At 57.2% G+C, this 16,073-nt stretch overlaps 2 protein-coding genes across 8 annotated transcripts in view; one reads left to right on the top strand and one right to left on the bottom strand.

Annotated features, from left to right (window-relative positions):
• Window positions 1-3,190, top strand: part of FUT2 (fucosyltransferase 2) — a 27,168-nt gene extending 23,978 nt beyond the window's left edge. For 3 of the 4 annotated variants that reach the window (XM_058708164.1, XM_058708163.1, XM_058708165.1), the window contains one exon: window positions 393-3,190. In XM_058708164.1, coding sequence (XP_058564147.1) covers window positions 395-1,420 — 1,026 coding nt within the window. In that variant the 5' untranslated portion in view covers window positions 393-394 and the 3' untranslated portion in view covers window positions 1,421-3,190. The remainder of the gene's footprint in view (window positions 1-392) is intronic. The other variant, XM_058708166.1, reaches the window with a different exon arrangement.
• Window positions 1,566-16,073, bottom strand: MAMSTR (MEF2 activating motif and SAP domain containing transcriptional regulator). 4 transcript variants are annotated; one of them, XM_058708143.1, is made up of 10 exons: window positions 15,813-16,073; window positions 15,200-15,283; window positions 13,768-13,806; window positions 13,013-13,437; window positions 12,642-12,826; window positions 12,187-12,289; window positions 11,784-11,978; window positions 11,335-11,502; window positions 11,202-11,256; window positions 1,566-2,950 (listed from the first exon to the last, which is right to left on the bottom strand). In XM_058708143.1, exons 2-10 carry the CDS (start codon window positions 15,255-15,257, stop codon window positions 2,907-2,909), a joined length of 1,272 nt encoding a protein of 423 aa, XP_058564126.1. In that variant the 5' UTR covers window positions 15,258-15,283; window positions 15,813-16,073; the 3' UTR covers window positions 1,566-2,906. The 4 variants fall into 4 exon arrangements, with proteins under 4 accessions (XP_058564126.1, XP_058564125.1, XP_058564124.1 ...); XM_058708142.1 differs by having other exon boundaries at window positions 1,566-2,735; XM_058708141.1 differs by lacking the exon at window positions 1,566-2,950 and adding an exon at window positions 10,225-10,778 and having other exon boundaries at window positions 15,813-16,069.

Below are 16,073 nucleotides of genomic sequence, written 5' to 3'. Positions count from 1 at the left end.
GTGTGTATGCTCACTGTATACATAGTACACACCCTATATGTACACAGCATATACACACACAACACAACGCACACCTGTCCCTTGTATGCACACAAATTCACACACACCCGTATGTGTGCACAATGTATAGATACCCGTATGCATACTCGGGTGAATCCACACGGCGTACTCCTTTCCACCCGGATAAGCAGGAACGAATGAACCCGATGGAAACACACTCCCGAGACCTGCCCCCATACACGTAACTGAGCATTCACGCTCATCTACACACAGGGTGAACCCCCCCCACCCCTGCACGCACACCCCACCCCCACCCCCCCGCGTGTCTGCGCGCACCCCTCCGGGGCCGCCACCCCCTGGCCTAACATCCCCGGCTCTCCCTTCCCCGACAGCCATGTTCAGCGCCCACGCGCCTTTCTTCTTCTCCATGGGCCATATCCTCCTCTTCGTCTTCACGGCCTCTACCATATTTCACCTTCAGCAGCGGCTCGCGAAGATTCGCCCCAGCTGGCAGTTGGAGACGCTGGTGTGGGCGCCCGAGGAAAACTCGACGACGCCCCGGCCCCGGGGCGGCATGTTCACCATCAACGCCCAAGGGCGCCTGGGGAACCAGATGGGGGAGTACGCCACCCTGTACGCCCTGGCCAAGATGAACGGGCGGCCCGCCTTCATCCCGGCCGAGATGCACAGCACGCTGGCGCCCATCTTCCGGATCAGCCTCCCCGTCCTGCACCACGCGGCGGCCGGCAGGATCCCCTGGCGCAACTACCCCCTGAACGACTGGATGGAGGACCGCTACCGCCACATCCCGGGGGAGTACGTGCGCCTCACCGGCTACCCCTGCTCCTGGACCTTCTACCACCACGTGCGCGACGAGATCCGGCGCGAGTTCACCCTGCACGACCACGTGCGGGAGGAGGCCCAGGCGTTTCTGCGGCGGCTGCGGGTGGGCGGGCGGCGGCCGGGCACCTTCGTGGGCGTCCACGTGCGCCGCGGCGACTACGTGCACGTCATGCCCCGCGTGTGGAAGGGCGTGGTCGCCGACCGCGGGTACCTGGAGCGGGCCCTGGGCTGGTTCCGGGCCCGCCACCGCGCCCCGGTCTTCGTGGTCGCCAGCAACGGCATGGCCTGGTGCCGCGAGAACATCGACGCCTCCCGCGGCGACGTCGTGTTCGCCGGCGACGGCGTGGAGACCTCGCCGGCCAAGGACTTCGCGCTGCTCACGCAGTGCAACCACACGGTCATGACCATCGGCACGTTCGGGATCTGGGCCGCCTACCTGGCGGGCGGGGACACCATCTACCTGGCCAATTACACCCTCCCGGACTCCCCCTTCCTCAAACTCTTTAAGCCCGAGGCGGCCTTCCTGCCCGAGTGGATTGGGATCTCGGCAGACCTGTCCCCGCTGCTCCACCACTGATGGCGGCCGGCCTTCGGCGCCCCCCTCCTTCGCTGGCTCCCCCAGGACCAGCTGCCCGGGCCCCAGGGGCGTCTTGTTCCGTGTGCCAGGACCCTTCCCTCTCGCACCAGGACGCTCGAGAGGCCGCAAGAAACCCAAGTCGCCACCGACTTGAAATAGCACGTTTCTGTGTCCCACGCAACAAGAGCGGAGGCGGCACATCTCTGGGGTTCGTCGAGGCAGCGGCTCGGCGATGTCACCGGGAACCCCAGTTCCATCCGTCTTGTTCAACTGCCATCAACTCCTCTCAGACCGCTCCACCCCCCCCCCCCCCCCCCCATGGTCCCAAAACGGCTGCCACATAACCGGCTGTCACGTGCGGGCAACCTCTTCACGAGGCAGCCAAAAAGAGGTCCGTTCTTCGGTCCCTTTTGAAGAGTGAGGGACGCATTCCAAAGCCCTCCTGCAACTGCCCCCCCCCCCCCATAGCTCACTGGCCGGAAGTGTATCACATGCCCGCCTGACCCAACACACGGCCAGGCGAATAAGACCCTGGGATTGGCTTAGCTGCAAATCAATAAATCTTTGCCCCCTTCAGCCGGGGTGTCGATCAGCCTCCTCTGAAGGATGTGGCGGCGGACAGGAGGAAAAGCGGGGCGCTCTTACCGAGGAGGAAGGAAGCAATGTACGTACAGAAAACAGGGAAGCCTTGAACTCGGTTGTCTGCTCGCTCCCCAAAGCCGCCTGGCCAAGGAGGCAAGCGCGGCTCAAATAGAGCGGACAACCACCTCTCCAAGCCCTGTGTCCTTGGCCTGGCTCATTTTTTTCTAGTTTGCCCGGAACGGGGTGGGGGTGGGGGTGGGGGGGACCTTTCCCCCGGTTTCCGAAAGAGCGCCGCCCTGTTGGCCAGTCGCCGGCGTGCGTCCCAACACCCCCGGGGCCCCGCTTCTGCAACCCTGGCTTGCCAGGGCCTGGGATGATTACTGTTGAGAACTCCGAGCGCAGCATGGCTCAGTGGACTCGAAGCGGGTCCATCCGTTCCCTCTGTAAACACTCGTGGCGGTGGAACCTCGCTCGGATCCCCGCTAGTGAAGGCGGGGTTGACAGAACCTCGCGGCCGACGCCCGGATCGCCTGCGTGTGTGGCCGGTCCCCCAGGACAGCTTGGACTTCCGCCTGGAACATTCCCTCATCCGGCCGCCATCGAGGTGTCGGAAGCCACCATGCTGTGAGGGGGCCCAGGCTCGCTCCGAGGCCACGCGTAGGTGCTGACAATGAGCGGTCTTAGCTGAGGTCAACTTCAAGTCCTTCGGCGTAGGCATCCCCCAGGATTCCACCTGTCACCAAAGAGGTAATGGGGGAAGTAGAGAGGTCTATGCGCCAAGGGCTCAACAGAGACTCCTCGGGCCTGGAGTTCACAGGTTCACAGCCCCGGAAAGAGACAATCCGATGCCTCAATCAGAGTGATGTTTGAGCCCAGCACTCACCGCGGGCCAGTTGCAGAGAGGTCACGCAGTACAGGCAGGGCCACCGTATTTGTAAGGGAGTCGGTCTGAAAAGGAAGTGATATAGGAATGCAAGGACTGGGAGGCCCCTGGGTGGCTCAGTCAGTTGAGCATCTGACTCTTGGTTTTGGCTCAGGTCATGATCCCAGGGTCGTGGCATGGAGCCCCGCGTTGGGCTCCGCCCTAAGCATGGAACCTGCTTGGGATTCTCTCTCTCTCTCCCTCTCTCTCCCCCTCTGCCCCTCCCCTGCTTGTGCATCACTCTCTCTCTCTCTCTCTCTCTCTCTCTCTCTCTCTCTCTCTCCTCTCTCTCTGAAAAAAAGAAAAGAATATATATAGAGAGAGGAAGATGCTCCAAAAATCAGTACATAGGGAAAAAACGTTTACCACTCCTCTTTCAGTGGCTGAAGCCAGTCAAGTGGCCACACCCAATTTCAAGAACAGTCCATCCACGTACCCCAGAATATTTGTGCTCTAATAGCTACCTCACATCCTGCAGGCCTTCAAGGTCTCTCTAGGGGGTTCTCTTGGAACCCTTTTCTTTTGACTTGGGACTCATGCGATGGGGTGACACGATACTTAGTATGCCCATAGCTCTCTGCCTCAGTAACTCTATGAACTCATTCAAATTCCCAGTCTGATTTTTTAATTTTTACTTGTTATTTTTTTGGTAGTTTATTTTATTTTACTTTACTTTATTTTATTTATTTTAAAGTAGGCTCGGGGCGCCCCCGGGTGGCTCAGTCGGTTAAGCATCTGACTTCGGCCCGGGTCACGATCTCGCGGTCTGGGAGTTCGAGCCCCGCGTCCGGGCTCTGTGCTGACAGCTCGGAGCCTGGAGCCTGCTTCGGGTTCTGTGTCTCCCTCTCTCTCTCTGCCCTTCCCCCGCTCACGCACACACACTCTCTCTCTCAAAAGTGAGCATTAAAAAATCCAAATAAAAAATAAAAAAATAAATACAAAGTAGGCGCCACACCCAGCATGGGGCTCGAACTCATGACCCCGAGAGCAAGAGTTGAATGCTCTACCAAATGAGCCAGCCAGACCCCCCCCCCACCCCCACCCCGGTCTGATTTTACACAGCTTGAATGGGTGATGGTTTTTGGATTGGGTTTCGGTCTTTATTTTTTATTTTTTATAATATGAAAAAAATTTAATGTTCATTTATTTTTGAGAGCGAGACAGAGAGAGACAGAGCGCAAGTGGAGGGGCAGAGAGAGAGGGAGACACAGAGTCTCAAGCAGGCTCCAGGTGGCTCAGTTGCTTAGGCATCCAACTGTTGATCTCAGCTCAGGCCATGATCTCATGGTTCGTGGGATCGAGACTCGCATCAGGCTCTACACTGATAGTGTGGAGCCTGCTTGGGATTCTCTCTCTCTCTCTCTCTCTCTCTCTCTCTCTCTCTCTCTCTCTCCTTTTCTCTGCCCCTCGCTCACTCGCGCACGCTCTCGCTCTCTCAAAATAAATAAGCAAACTTAAAACAATCCTCAATGAATTTGTTTATAAACGTGGCATTCTCCCTTTTAATGTACATTTTAAATGCATGGGGGTGGCACGTGTTTCACATGCTGCTAAATTAAAACAACATCATGGTTAGGTGTCATTTCCAACGATGGCCATGAGGACATCTCCCCTCCATTTCAACCACCCAAACCTTCCCCGGCCCATCCCTGATCTCAGTAAATGGCACTGTCCATTTACTTGAACCCAAACTTAACTTCTTCTTGATTCCTCCTTTCACACCCCATCCACCTGCAAGTTCTGTCAGCTTTACCTTCAAAATATACCCGGAATCTGACCTTCTGTCCCTCCTCCACCGTCGCTACTCTGTCCAGGTCACCATCACCTCTGCCTGGACATCTGCAAAAGTCTCTTAAAAAACAAACTACGGGTGCCTGGGGGGCTCAGGTTATAATCTCACGGTGCCTGGGATTAAGCCCCTCATAGAGCTCTGTGCTGATTGTGGAGACTGCTTAACAGTCTTCCTCTCTCGGGGCTCCTGTGTGGTTCAGTCGGTTAAGTGCCGACTGAGGTTGTGATCTCGCGGCTCATGGGTTCGAGCCCCGCGTCGGGCTCTGTGCTGACAGCTCGGAGCCTAGAGCCTGCTTCGGACTCTGTGTCTCCCTCCCTCTCTCTCTCTCTCTCTCTCTCTCTGCCCCTCCCCATTCATGCTCTGTCTCTCGAAAATAAACATTAAAAATAATAATAATAAGGGGCGCCTGGGTGGCGCAGTCGGTTAAGCGGCCGACTTCAGCCAGGTCACGATCTCGCATCTGTGAGTTCGAGCCCCGCGTCGGGCTCTGTGCTGACAGCTCGGAGCCTGGAGCCTGTTTCCAATTCTGTGTCTCCCTCTCTCTCTGCCCCTCCCCTGTTCATGCTCTGTGTCTCTCTGTCCCAAAAATAAATAAAAAACATTGAAAAAAAAATTAAAAAAATAATAATAATAATAAATCTTAAAAAAAAAAAAAAGCATTCTCTCTCTCCCTCTGCCCCTCTCCTGCTCTCTTGCTCTCAAAAATAAATGAATTAATTAAAAAAAAAAAAAACCCTAACTAAACAGGGGCTCCTGGTTGGTTCAGTCGGGAGAGCAGAGGACTCTTGCTCTCAGCGTTGTGAGTTCAAGCCCCACGCTGGGCATAGAGCCTACTTGAAAAAAAAAAAAAAAAAGCATAGGTATGTAATTCTATACCACAGCCATAAGAAAGGTACGCTATAAAACGTCTATTAAAAATATGCCTTGATCAGAGCCTGGAGCCTGCTTCCGATTCTGTGTCTCCCTCTCTCTCTACCCCTCCCCTGTTCATGCTGTGTCTCTCTCTGTCTCAAAAATAAATAAATGTTAAAAAAATTTTTTTTAAATATGCCTTGAAGAATGAATTTGACAGTGGACCAGTGAAGTGATGGCAGAAGTGAGGCAAAGAGACCAGTGAGATTACCAGATTTCAAGATTTACCATAAAGCTAAAGTTGCCATGACAAACTTGTGCTGGCATAAAAGCCAGACAAATGGGAGCCAACAAAAAGCCCAGAAATAGACCACATATATACAGTCACTTCATCGATTGATTCTTTTTTTTTTTTTTTTTTTTTACAGTCACTTGATTTGTGACGAAGACGTCAACACAGTTCAGTGGGAAGATAGAAGAGCTTTTCAGGGCGCCTCGGTGGCTCAGTCAGTTGAGCATCTGACTCTTGATTTTGGCTCAGGTCGTGATCCCAGGGTCCTGGGTTCTAGCCCCGCATCAGGCTCTGCACGGAACGGGGAGCCTGCCTCAGATTCTCTCTTCCTCCCTCCCTCTCTCTCTTGCCTCCTCTGCCCCCTCCCCTTCTCCCACATTTGAGCACACACTCTGTCTCTAAAAAGAGAGCTTTTCAAGAAATGGAGGCAATCCAGTATCCGTATAGAAAAAGTGAACCTTGATCCCTTCCTCACACCATTCACAAACATTAACTCAAGATAGATCACAAAATGTGAAAGCTAACAGCACAAAGCTTCTAGAATAAATGACCTTGAGGTGGGCAAAAGTTTCTTTTTGTTATTATTTTTTAAAATTTAATGTTTATTTATTGGTGAGAGAAAGAGAGACAGAGCACGAGCGGGGAAGGGGCCAAGAGAGAGGGAGAGACAGAATCCGAAGCAGGCTCCAGGCTCCGAGCTGTCAGCTCGAACTCACCAACTGTGAGATCATGACCTGAGCCGAAGTCAGACGCTTAACCGACTGAGCCACCCAGGCGCCCCTTATGTTACTTTTCTAAAATTAATCTCTACACCCAAGATGGGACTCAAACTCACAACCCCCTAGACCAAGAGTCACATGTTCTACCAGCTGAACCAGCCAGGCGCCCTGGTTTCTTAATTAATACACACACACACACACACACACACACACGCACAAAACCCCAGTAAACTGATAAACTGGGCAAACTAATAAACAGAAAAACTAATAACCTGTACATCTTCCTAGAGAGCCCACACTGATTCCCAGTTCTTAACTGCAGTAGGCTCATAACATACCTGATGGATAGTCTAGTATAGAATTTGGGGGGGGGGGTTGTTGAGCACACACATCGGCCTCAGTTGTCTCCTATTCTGTATCTTGCACCATCGATGACGATGATTGCACCATCGATGATTTTTTTTTTTTATGTGAAATCACAGAGGTGCCTGGGTAGCTCAGTCGTTTAAGTGACCGACTCTGGATTTCAGCGCAGGTCACGATCTCACCGTTCATGGGTTCGAGCCCCCAGTCGGGCTCTCTGCTGTCATCGCAGAGCCCGTGCCTGATCCCCTGCCTCCCTTTCTTTGCCCCTTCCTCCTCCGCTCGTGTGCACTCTCTCTCTCTCTCTCTCTCTCTCTCTCTCTTTCAAAAATAAACAAACATTTTTAAGATAAATTGATAATTTTGGCAATCTGTTGACTATATCCTTGGTCTTTCTCCTGTGCCTACTGAGATGGCATAGGACGATAACGTGGTTCAGGGGCTCCCCTGGGGCAGCTCAGGCTCCCCACCTTCCTGTGCCCCGCTTTGGTCCAGCCCTCTCTCGCTGGGGGCAGGAGAGAGCAACAGAATTGTCTGGAGAAAGGCTGAGTGACCGGTGGTGGGGAGCGTGGGGCCCAAGCCTCTCTCTCTCTGGCTCTGGGGTAAACATGCACACTCTACCCAAGCCTGTGCCTGTCTTTCAAATATCCACCGATCAGAGAATTCCTTAGCCTCGCCTAGCTGACCCCCTCTGCAGCTGCCCTCCTCTGGACCCAGGAGAGGCAGGCACAGAGTGTCACAGACACACAGAGCGTCAGGCTCAGAGTCAGGCAGACATGAAGACAGACTGTAGATGGGTTGATAAGGACATACACGTGTCGAAGGGAAATGGAGACAGACGGGAGAAGCCCCGCCGCACCACTTCTGGATCTTTCCAGGACTGAAGGCACCCCTTTCCCACCAGTTTTTGGCCTGACAGAAAGGCTCCTGCAGCCCCCAGCTGCCACCCACCTTTTGTGCCAGAAGCCCTGACCTCACAAGGTCCCCCCACCCCCACCGCCCCGTGGCCATGCCCTTCACACCTTCTCGGCAAGGACCGCCGTCCTCCACACCGGTCCTCTGGCCACCCTACCCATTCCCCTCGGCTCCTGGTACTTTCTAGGAGTCATGGCCCCTCTGCCATGAAACTACCCATCACCCTGCACTGAAACTCTGCACTGGGCTGGAGTGCCACGGGAGCAAACTGACAGCAAGGCAAGGGGAAGTCGCCGGCTCCGGGTCCCGTCTCACGGTCCTTTTCCACCTCCAGTGGACACAGCTGGTGGCAGCCCAGGCGCCCTCAGACAGATCCCTCTTCCCGGTCCTGGGCACCCAGCCCCCAGCTTCTGCGTGCTTTCTGCATCCATGCTGCCTTTTTATTTCCTGTTTTTCTGGTGCTCTGGCCTCTGCGGCTTTGTGGACAGTGCAGGCGGGACTGCCCTTCCCGGGGCCAGCCAAAGACTGACCCAGGAGTGTGCTTTTCATATGCAAACTAACCAACCCGGAGCCCAGACTCACAACCGCTTCCTTTCTGAGCGCCTGTACTCCAGGTCACTATTCCCCAGCCTAAACACCCCAGGATCAGGTTCCAGACAACCAGGGAAGGGGGTGGGGGGCCACACCCCGGAGCCGGCTGAAATTTATCCAAACTAGACAACCCTGAGGCTGCTTACCCTGCCTCTCCGGTTCCTTCCCTGGGAAACCACAGTAAAGACTCTTGCCCAGGGTTTCCCTCCCCCTCCCCCACTCGGCCTCCGGACTGACCCTGGCCCTTGCCCACGTGTCCTGGTGTGGCTTGGCACGCCCCCTTCTCTTGGGATCCTTGAGAAAAACACACGATCTTTTCAAGGAGGATAACAAAGGATCAGACCGTCCTGATCTGCCCGGCTCTGCCACACCTGAATAATACAAAAACCTACGCTTGAAAAGACGTTGCCTAAAGACAACCATTAGAAAAGGGAAATGTAAGGGGCGCCTGGGTGGCTCAGCCGGTTGGGCCTCCGATTTGGGCTCAGGTCATGATCTCATGGTTTGTGGGTTTTCTGAGCTGACAGCTCGGAGCCTGGAGCCTGCTTTGAGTTCTGTGTCGCCCTCTCCCTCTGCCCCTCCCCTGCTCCCACTCTGTCTCTCTTTCTCTCTCAAAAATAAATTAAAAACCATTTTTTTTTAATTAAAAATAAATAGGGGCGCCTGGGTGGCTCTGTCGGTTGAGCTTCTGACTTCGGCTCGGGTCATGATCTCAGGGTTCATGAGTTCAAGGCCCCATCGGGCTCTCTGCTGTCCGTGCAGAGAGACCACTTCGGATCCTCTGTCCCCCTCTCTCTCTGCCCCTCCCCTGCTCGCGCTCTCCCTCTCTCTCAAAAATAGTGAAAAAAAAAAATGAAAAGAAAACATGAATAAAAAATGAAAATGAAAAAAAAGATTGTCTCTCTCTTGGGACACCTAGGTGACTCAGTCGGTTAAGCATCCGACTTTGGCTCAGGTCATGATGTGGATTTGAACCCCGCAACGGGCCCTGAGCTGATAGCGTGGAGCCTGCTTGGGATCCGTTGTCTCCTTCTCTCTCTCTCTCTCTCTCTCTCTGCCCCTCCCTGACTCGCACATGCATTCTCTCTCTCTCTCAAAAATAAATAAACGTTAAAAAAAATGCTCTCTCTCTCCTCCTTTGCCACTCTCCCCCGCTCTCACTCTCTCTTAAAAAAAAAAAAAAATGACTGCAACCCCAAAGAATTGCCTTGCTGAGCCACTCAGTGGAATTGTGAGTGATCATAGTTATTATTTTGAGACTCTAACTTTGGGGATGGCTTGTTATTCAGCAATAAAAAAAGGGGGGGGGCGGATCTCCTTCAGCTTCAAAAGCCTAACTCCCTTGGCCTCAGGGTAGGACAGACGGCAGCTTCATTTATCCTCCAGAGCTCCCCACGGGGCCCAGTTGAGGTTGGGGCTTCACCTGATGTCACACTCTTGCGAATCTTCCCCCTTCTCTGTCCAGTGTCCTCTGCTCCCTTTTCGTTCCTCCTCAGAGCATTTATCTCATGAATCAGGGGGCACATGAGTCTTGTCTCGGGCACTTCTTCCAAGGGAATCTGACCTCAGACACGACACGTTGATATTCTCGCTTCCAACCGGAAGCCAAGGGTCTGGCTCCCCATTCTCCCTCCCGACTCTTCCTTGCCCCTCTCCTTACATCCCGTAAGCACAGACCACCTTCCAGACTCCCCAGCCCCAGGGAACCATCTCGTAGGTGGCACAGAGGGTGGGGGGGAAGAAGGTGGGAACAAAGACATCATGAGGTCTCTGAAGGAAGGAGCAAGCAGTTTGTTGGCCCTGGCCAGCAGCAAATGACACGGACCACACAGCCATGGAGGAGATCATACGGAGGTCAGGCAGACAAGAGTCTGGCGGACGGCATGTCAGCAGCCGTTCAGGGGCCACGTGGGGATGAGAGTGTTCTCTGATTCTGTGTCCATGGTGGGAGGGGCTCTGCACGTTGTCCCCCGCCTCCCTTGGGAGTGTGCCTCTGTGACTTTCCCATCCCCACCAGTGCCCCCTCTCTGGAAGCCCCAGAATCCATCACCACGGATCGTCCAGCAGGTCCCACAGCCGGGTGCCACTGGGGTCAGATAAGTCAGCGGAGAAGACGCTGGGGGCTGGGGGACCACAGCCTAGCAGAGGACCCCCACTCAGAGCCTCCAGCCAGTCCAAGGAATCCGTGGGGCCCCTGGGAGAGGGCGACGGGGAGTTTGTGGGGGACGGGAGCGAGGAGGAGAAGACAGATGAGAGGCCTTCAGAGTCTGGGGAGGGGGACAGCACGTCGAAGGAGCCGGGGAAGTCCAGGGGGATGGGGGGCAGCTGGTCTGCAGAAGGAATGGAGTGTGAACTTAGGCAGGCAGAGATCCGGACGCCACTCTGTTAATCCTCGTTTCCAGACGTCTAAGTCCCCAACCTCTAGGACCCAGGACTCCAGACCCCAACCCCTTCCTCCTTGGACTAGGAGTCCAGAACCTCAGTCTCCTCTTCCCCCACATCAAGAAGTTTGACTCGGGGCGCCTGGGTGGCTCAGTCCGTTGAGCGTCCGACTTCAGCTCAGGTCATGATCTCACAGTCCGTGAGTGCGAGTCCTGCGTCGGGCTCTGTGCTGAGCGCTCGGAGCCTGGGGCCTGCTTCGGATTCTGTGTCTCCCTCTCTCTCTGCCCCTCCCCTGCTCGTGCTCTGTCTCTCTCTCTCAAAAATAAATAAACATTAAAAAAGATTAAAAAAAAAAAAAGTTTGACTCTTACCATCGGGCTCCATCTGATCCTCCAGGATGTCATCAATGCCCCGGTTCGGAAGCAACTGCGGGACGGGCAGAAGCGGCGTGAGCCTGGGACCCGTCCCGATCCTGATCGAGACCCCTAACCAGCTCCCTCTCACCTGCGCCCTGCGGATGGCTTCCTGCAGCTCCTCCTCCAGACTCGGGGCCGCCGTGGATGGTGCCGAGGCAGGGGTCAGCGCCGGAGCCCGCGCGGGAGCCGGCGCAGTCGGCTGGGTTTCAGCGGCACGTGGAAGAGGCGGAGGGTGACAGCTCCGGCCTGACTTGAGCTAGAACCGCGACGAAGAGTTCCCATAAGCCACGCCCACTGGGCGCAACCCCACCACCCCCCGTCGCAAGCTGTGGCTCCACCCCCCCACCCCCCGCCGGTCGCATCCCGACCCTGCGCTCACTCATCGACCACCCTATTGGTTTCTCTTCCCTTAAGATCCGCCCACCACGCTCTTAACCACGCCCCCACACTTCATTGGCTATTCTTCTTTCGACCTCCCGCCCCCGTCCCGCTCCGTCTTCTCCTCACTGGTCCATACGCGCGTGGCCCCGCCCTCACCGAGCCCGGCCGCCGGACTGCTCCCAGAGCCTTGGGCCTGAGGCGCGGCCAGGGAGCGCTCGCGGGACTGTCCTCGCGTCGCGGCTTCGGCCGCTCGCGGGGCAGGGCGCCGCCGCGCATGCGCTCCAGGAGCATCGACTTAGTCCCCGACACCGGGAGGCCCCGCAGGCGCAGCTGCTGCCGGAGCTCTGAGACCTGGGGTGGGGGAGCGGGGAGAGGCCTTGCTGGGAGGGCTCCGGGGCGAGGCGGGAGCTGGGGCCGGATATTTGCAAAACCGCGAGAAGAGGGACGAGAAGAGGGACGGGGTCTCCAATGGGGCAGAGACTGCGGACTCAGATTTATGGGCACCCCCCCCCCACCCCCGAAGGAGAGGGCCAGCCTGGGAAGTGCTCCCCATACTCACCGTCAGCTCCTCCAGTTTAAGGGTCTGAAGTTCCAACTTGTGTGGAGAGGGCGAGGCGCTGGGGACTCCAGGCGGGGAGGGAGTGAGGGGGATGGGCTTCATCCTGGTGGTAGTCGTGGGGGTGGGGGGAACAGAGGTTAGACGGGTCGGAGAGAGAAAGGGCATCCGGGGGTCCTCAAAGACCTGGGTGGGGGGGGGGGGCGGTGTGAAGAGGAAGGAGAGGGCCCAAAGTTCTGGGTCTCCGACGGGGCTAGTCCCTGTGCATGGGGAGCAGGAACCGGAGGCTCAGTGTCTTGGGTCTGGAGCCAGGACTCCTGGAAACTGACGGGAGAGGGACCAGGAAACTGGGAGAGGAAGGGGCTGGGGGCTGGACTCCCCTGCTCTTGGACTCTGGGTTTGAGTCCAAGATGCTGGGGGCCTGACTTTCCGGCAGAGAACGAAAACGGGATGCATACCTAGGAGGTGGCCGCTGGGAGTTTGTCCCTTCCCACAGAGGTGGTCCAGGGGGACCCAGAGCCAACATTTTGGCCTGGGGGTCGACCCTGGACCCTTGTCTCGGCCCCGGGGGCATGTACTGGTGGTATGTCAAGTTCCCCTTTGGCTTGGGCTCTCTCCAATGTTGGGAGATCTTAGGAGACTCCTGTAAAAGCAGGTGTGATGTCACATGCTTCAGCTCTGTGCCCCCTCTCCTGCCCCAGAGCCTCAGGCAAAGCAGGGCGAGCATCAGTCAGCTCAGCCCCGCCAGAAAGGAGCCAAAAAGGGCAGCAGCGAAGAGGACCAACGCTAGACTCTCAGGGGTACTTCCCTTCACTCGGTGGAGACTCACCTTCAGGGACCTCCAAGGGCCATATTCTGATTCAGGGAGCAGGTCCCCAGGACTGAAGAGGAAAGGAGTGGGACCCGAGGGCGAGGCTGGGGCCAGAGCAGCGCCCGTGGCTGAGACCCATGGATCTGGATCCAAGACTGAAGAGGTGGTGAGGGACCCCGAGATGCCTGCAGATAGCAAGCCAGGCAGGGAGGAACAAGGCTGTGTGGGAAGGAGGGCCCTGCAGGCCACAGCCCCCCACCGCGGGCGTGAGAGGGCGGGGCCAAGGAGTGAAACCCCAGGAGCCCGCAAGGCAGAGGTTCTAGGGACCCAGACTTTTATACTCTCAAGGAAGGCAGGAATCGCGTCCTTAGTCACCAAGGGGTGTGGTGGCTGCGAATCGCAGCTTTCTGGGGTTCTGCTGGGACAGCCAGCACTCCTGGTTTCTTGAGGAGAGAGAGAGAAGCTGAAAGCCACATCCTGAGATGCATTAATGTGTGCCAAATGCGGGGTCTGGGATGCCTGTCTTCTCCAAAGAAACGGGATTTGGATTCACGCGTTTCATTGGGGCGGGAAAAGCCAGAAAGCAGGAAGCGGAGCTTTTGGGGGTAGGGTGGCCAGGGACCTGTGTTCTTGGGTCCTCGGGAAAGGACGGGGTCGGATTTCAGTGTATCCCTGGCAGAGGGACTGAGGCTCGGGAACCAGTCAGGAGATCTGGCCGCTGGGCCCCAGGGGAGTCTGGCCACCATCCCCTCCCTTGCAGGGCCCACACTTACTTGGGTCCTGATACCGCCTGTGGATCCGAAGCTGGAGGACTGCGGAGGAAAGAGGGAGGTGGGAGGGGAAAGGCGGGAAGGGAGTGTCCAGGAGCCTGGCCTGGCGGGGCGCCGCGCCCAGCCCCCTTACACTCCCCGGGGCAGGCGGGTGGGTGGGCTGTCAGCCCGGTCCCTTTCCCGGGCCTCCCGCCTGCTCCTCGCTCCCAGCCGCAGCCCTTCTGCCACCAGGAGCCAGCCAGCGTGCGGGCAGGAGGCGGCCCTGCCCCCCCAGTTCCACCGGCCCCCCTTCAGGAGCACGTACCCACCCAACTCAAGGCACCATCACCAACTTGGCCAGCCGGACCCGTTTGCACCCTCACCTCCTCCGGTCCATGTGCTCCAATCTGCGCAAGCCCACTCCCTCCTGTGTGCCCCTGGGCCTCCCCACAGTCGCCCCCCTCTGTACACGCCTCTCCCCGGGCCCTGGTTTGGCACGCACGCCACTTCTGTGCACTCGTACCCTGTGGCACTCTCCATCTTGGCTCGTCCTGTCCTGGCACCCACCCAGCCACACTGACACGCTTCCCCGCACACTCAGGATCTGGCTTCCAGCTTGGGAGGATCCCACTCAGTCACGTTCCACGTGCACTCCCCGGCACCCCCTTGGCTCTTCGGTCACTGGCGTCTTCGCACCCACCCAGCCACGGAAGCACACTCGTTCACACGCGCGTTTCACCCTCCGCGCGCCGCGCGCGCGCCCGCGCGCAGGAACTGACATCCAGCGCCACTCACTTGCCCGCTTTCTGTCTGCACTGGGACCTAAGACACAACCCGTGACGCTTTCGCCGCGTGACAGCTCGCTTGTCCCCTCACCCACGCTGCTCACGCCAAAGTCCCCAGTCTGTGTACCCCGTCCACTTGGCGCACCTGTCAATTTCAGCTCCTGTTCCTTCGCAGTACCCGACTCTCCACATCCACCCCTACCCGCCCACCTGCTCCTCAGTGTTTACGTGAACATTGTATTGGCCGTTTGCACGCTCGTTGAGCCACCAAAAACTCAAGCCCTTTGCTGGGGCCTCCTTTCTGCACAAGTGACCTTTTGTACAGAGGACACGTGCCTTGTGGGCCCCATGGCCTCCTTCCCACCTGACCCCCCCCTCCCATACACACTCCCAGAGTTAAGAGTTCTCAATCCCAGGGGGCGCCTGGGTGGCTCCCTCGGTTAAGTTCAGGTCATGATCTCACGGGTTCGTGAGTTTGAGACCTGTGTCTGGCTCCGCGCTGACAGCACGCCTGGGATTCTCTCTCTCTCTCCCCCCTCCCTTCCCCCACTTGTTCTCTCTCTCAAGAATAAATAAATGAACGTAAAAAAAAAAAAAAAAAAAAAAAAAGAGTACTCAATCCCAGGGCCCGGAAGACTCCTTCCCTACATGCACAGAGAGAATCCTCTCACCAGATCTGAACTTGGAGCGAATGATTTGGGAGCGCTGGGAGGAAGCCGCGAGGGTCATTGCCAAGGCTGTGATGGTGACCTGGACTGAGGCGAGGGCAGGGCCCCCACAGGAGGCAGGGTCAGAGTGGAGGTCAGGAGGCTGTCCCCGCAGGCGAACGCAGCAGGGAAACAGCTTAGGGATAGGAGAGGACTTGAACCATAAGTTCTGGATCCTGGGGGGGTGGGAGGGAATCCAGGGGCTGGGCGCCCAGACTCCTGGGTCCGAGGGAGAAGGGGGTTGAGGGCCCCAACTCCCGGAGCCTGGAGGAGGAACGAACGGGATCTCTGAAAGGAGACCCCCCGCCCCCCTCCGGGTCTGTGAACGGAGAGGGAAGAAAAGGGGGTGAAGAGACAGAGCTCAATACTCTGAAGGGACTGGAATCCAACACCCTTGATCTAGAGGGGAAAGAGACCTGCTAGGCTCCTGGGGAATGGAAGGGTCTCTGCCACCTGCATTTAAGCAGGGGGTGGGTGGGTGTCAGCCACTATGGTCTGTGAGGAAGGGACTGGGACCAGAGAGGTGGCAGAAGGGTTAAGGCGGGTTCCCCCCAGCCCCACCCCAGGGGCTTCTCACCAGGTGGGCTCCGGCCAGTAGTGCTTCGGGGCGGGTTGAGTCCCCAGGTCAAGGCTGGAGGCCGCAGGCTCCGCCCCACCAGCCCGGGACCGCCCAGGACACCCCTTTGTAGGGCGAGCAGGAGCCTGTGAAATGGGGCGGGGCAGACAGGAGCTCCGCCCGGGACCCTGAGAAGGGGCGGGAGCACGGTCTGGGTGGCACTGGGGGAGGGGCGAACGTCGGGGTTCCCCGAGTCTCTCCCTCCTCCGCGGCCTGGGGCTG

Source organism: Neofelis nebulosa, chromosome 17, assembly GCF_028018385.1.
Source record: "Neofelis nebulosa isolate mNeoNeb1 chromosome 17, mNeoNeb1.pri, whole genome shotgun sequence".
NCBI lineage: Eukaryota > Metazoa > Chordata > Mammalia > Carnivora > Felidae > Neofelis > Neofelis nebulosa.
The sequence above is the reverse complement of the archived record's forward strand: the minus strand, read 5'-3'. Positions and strand labels throughout refer to the sequence as shown.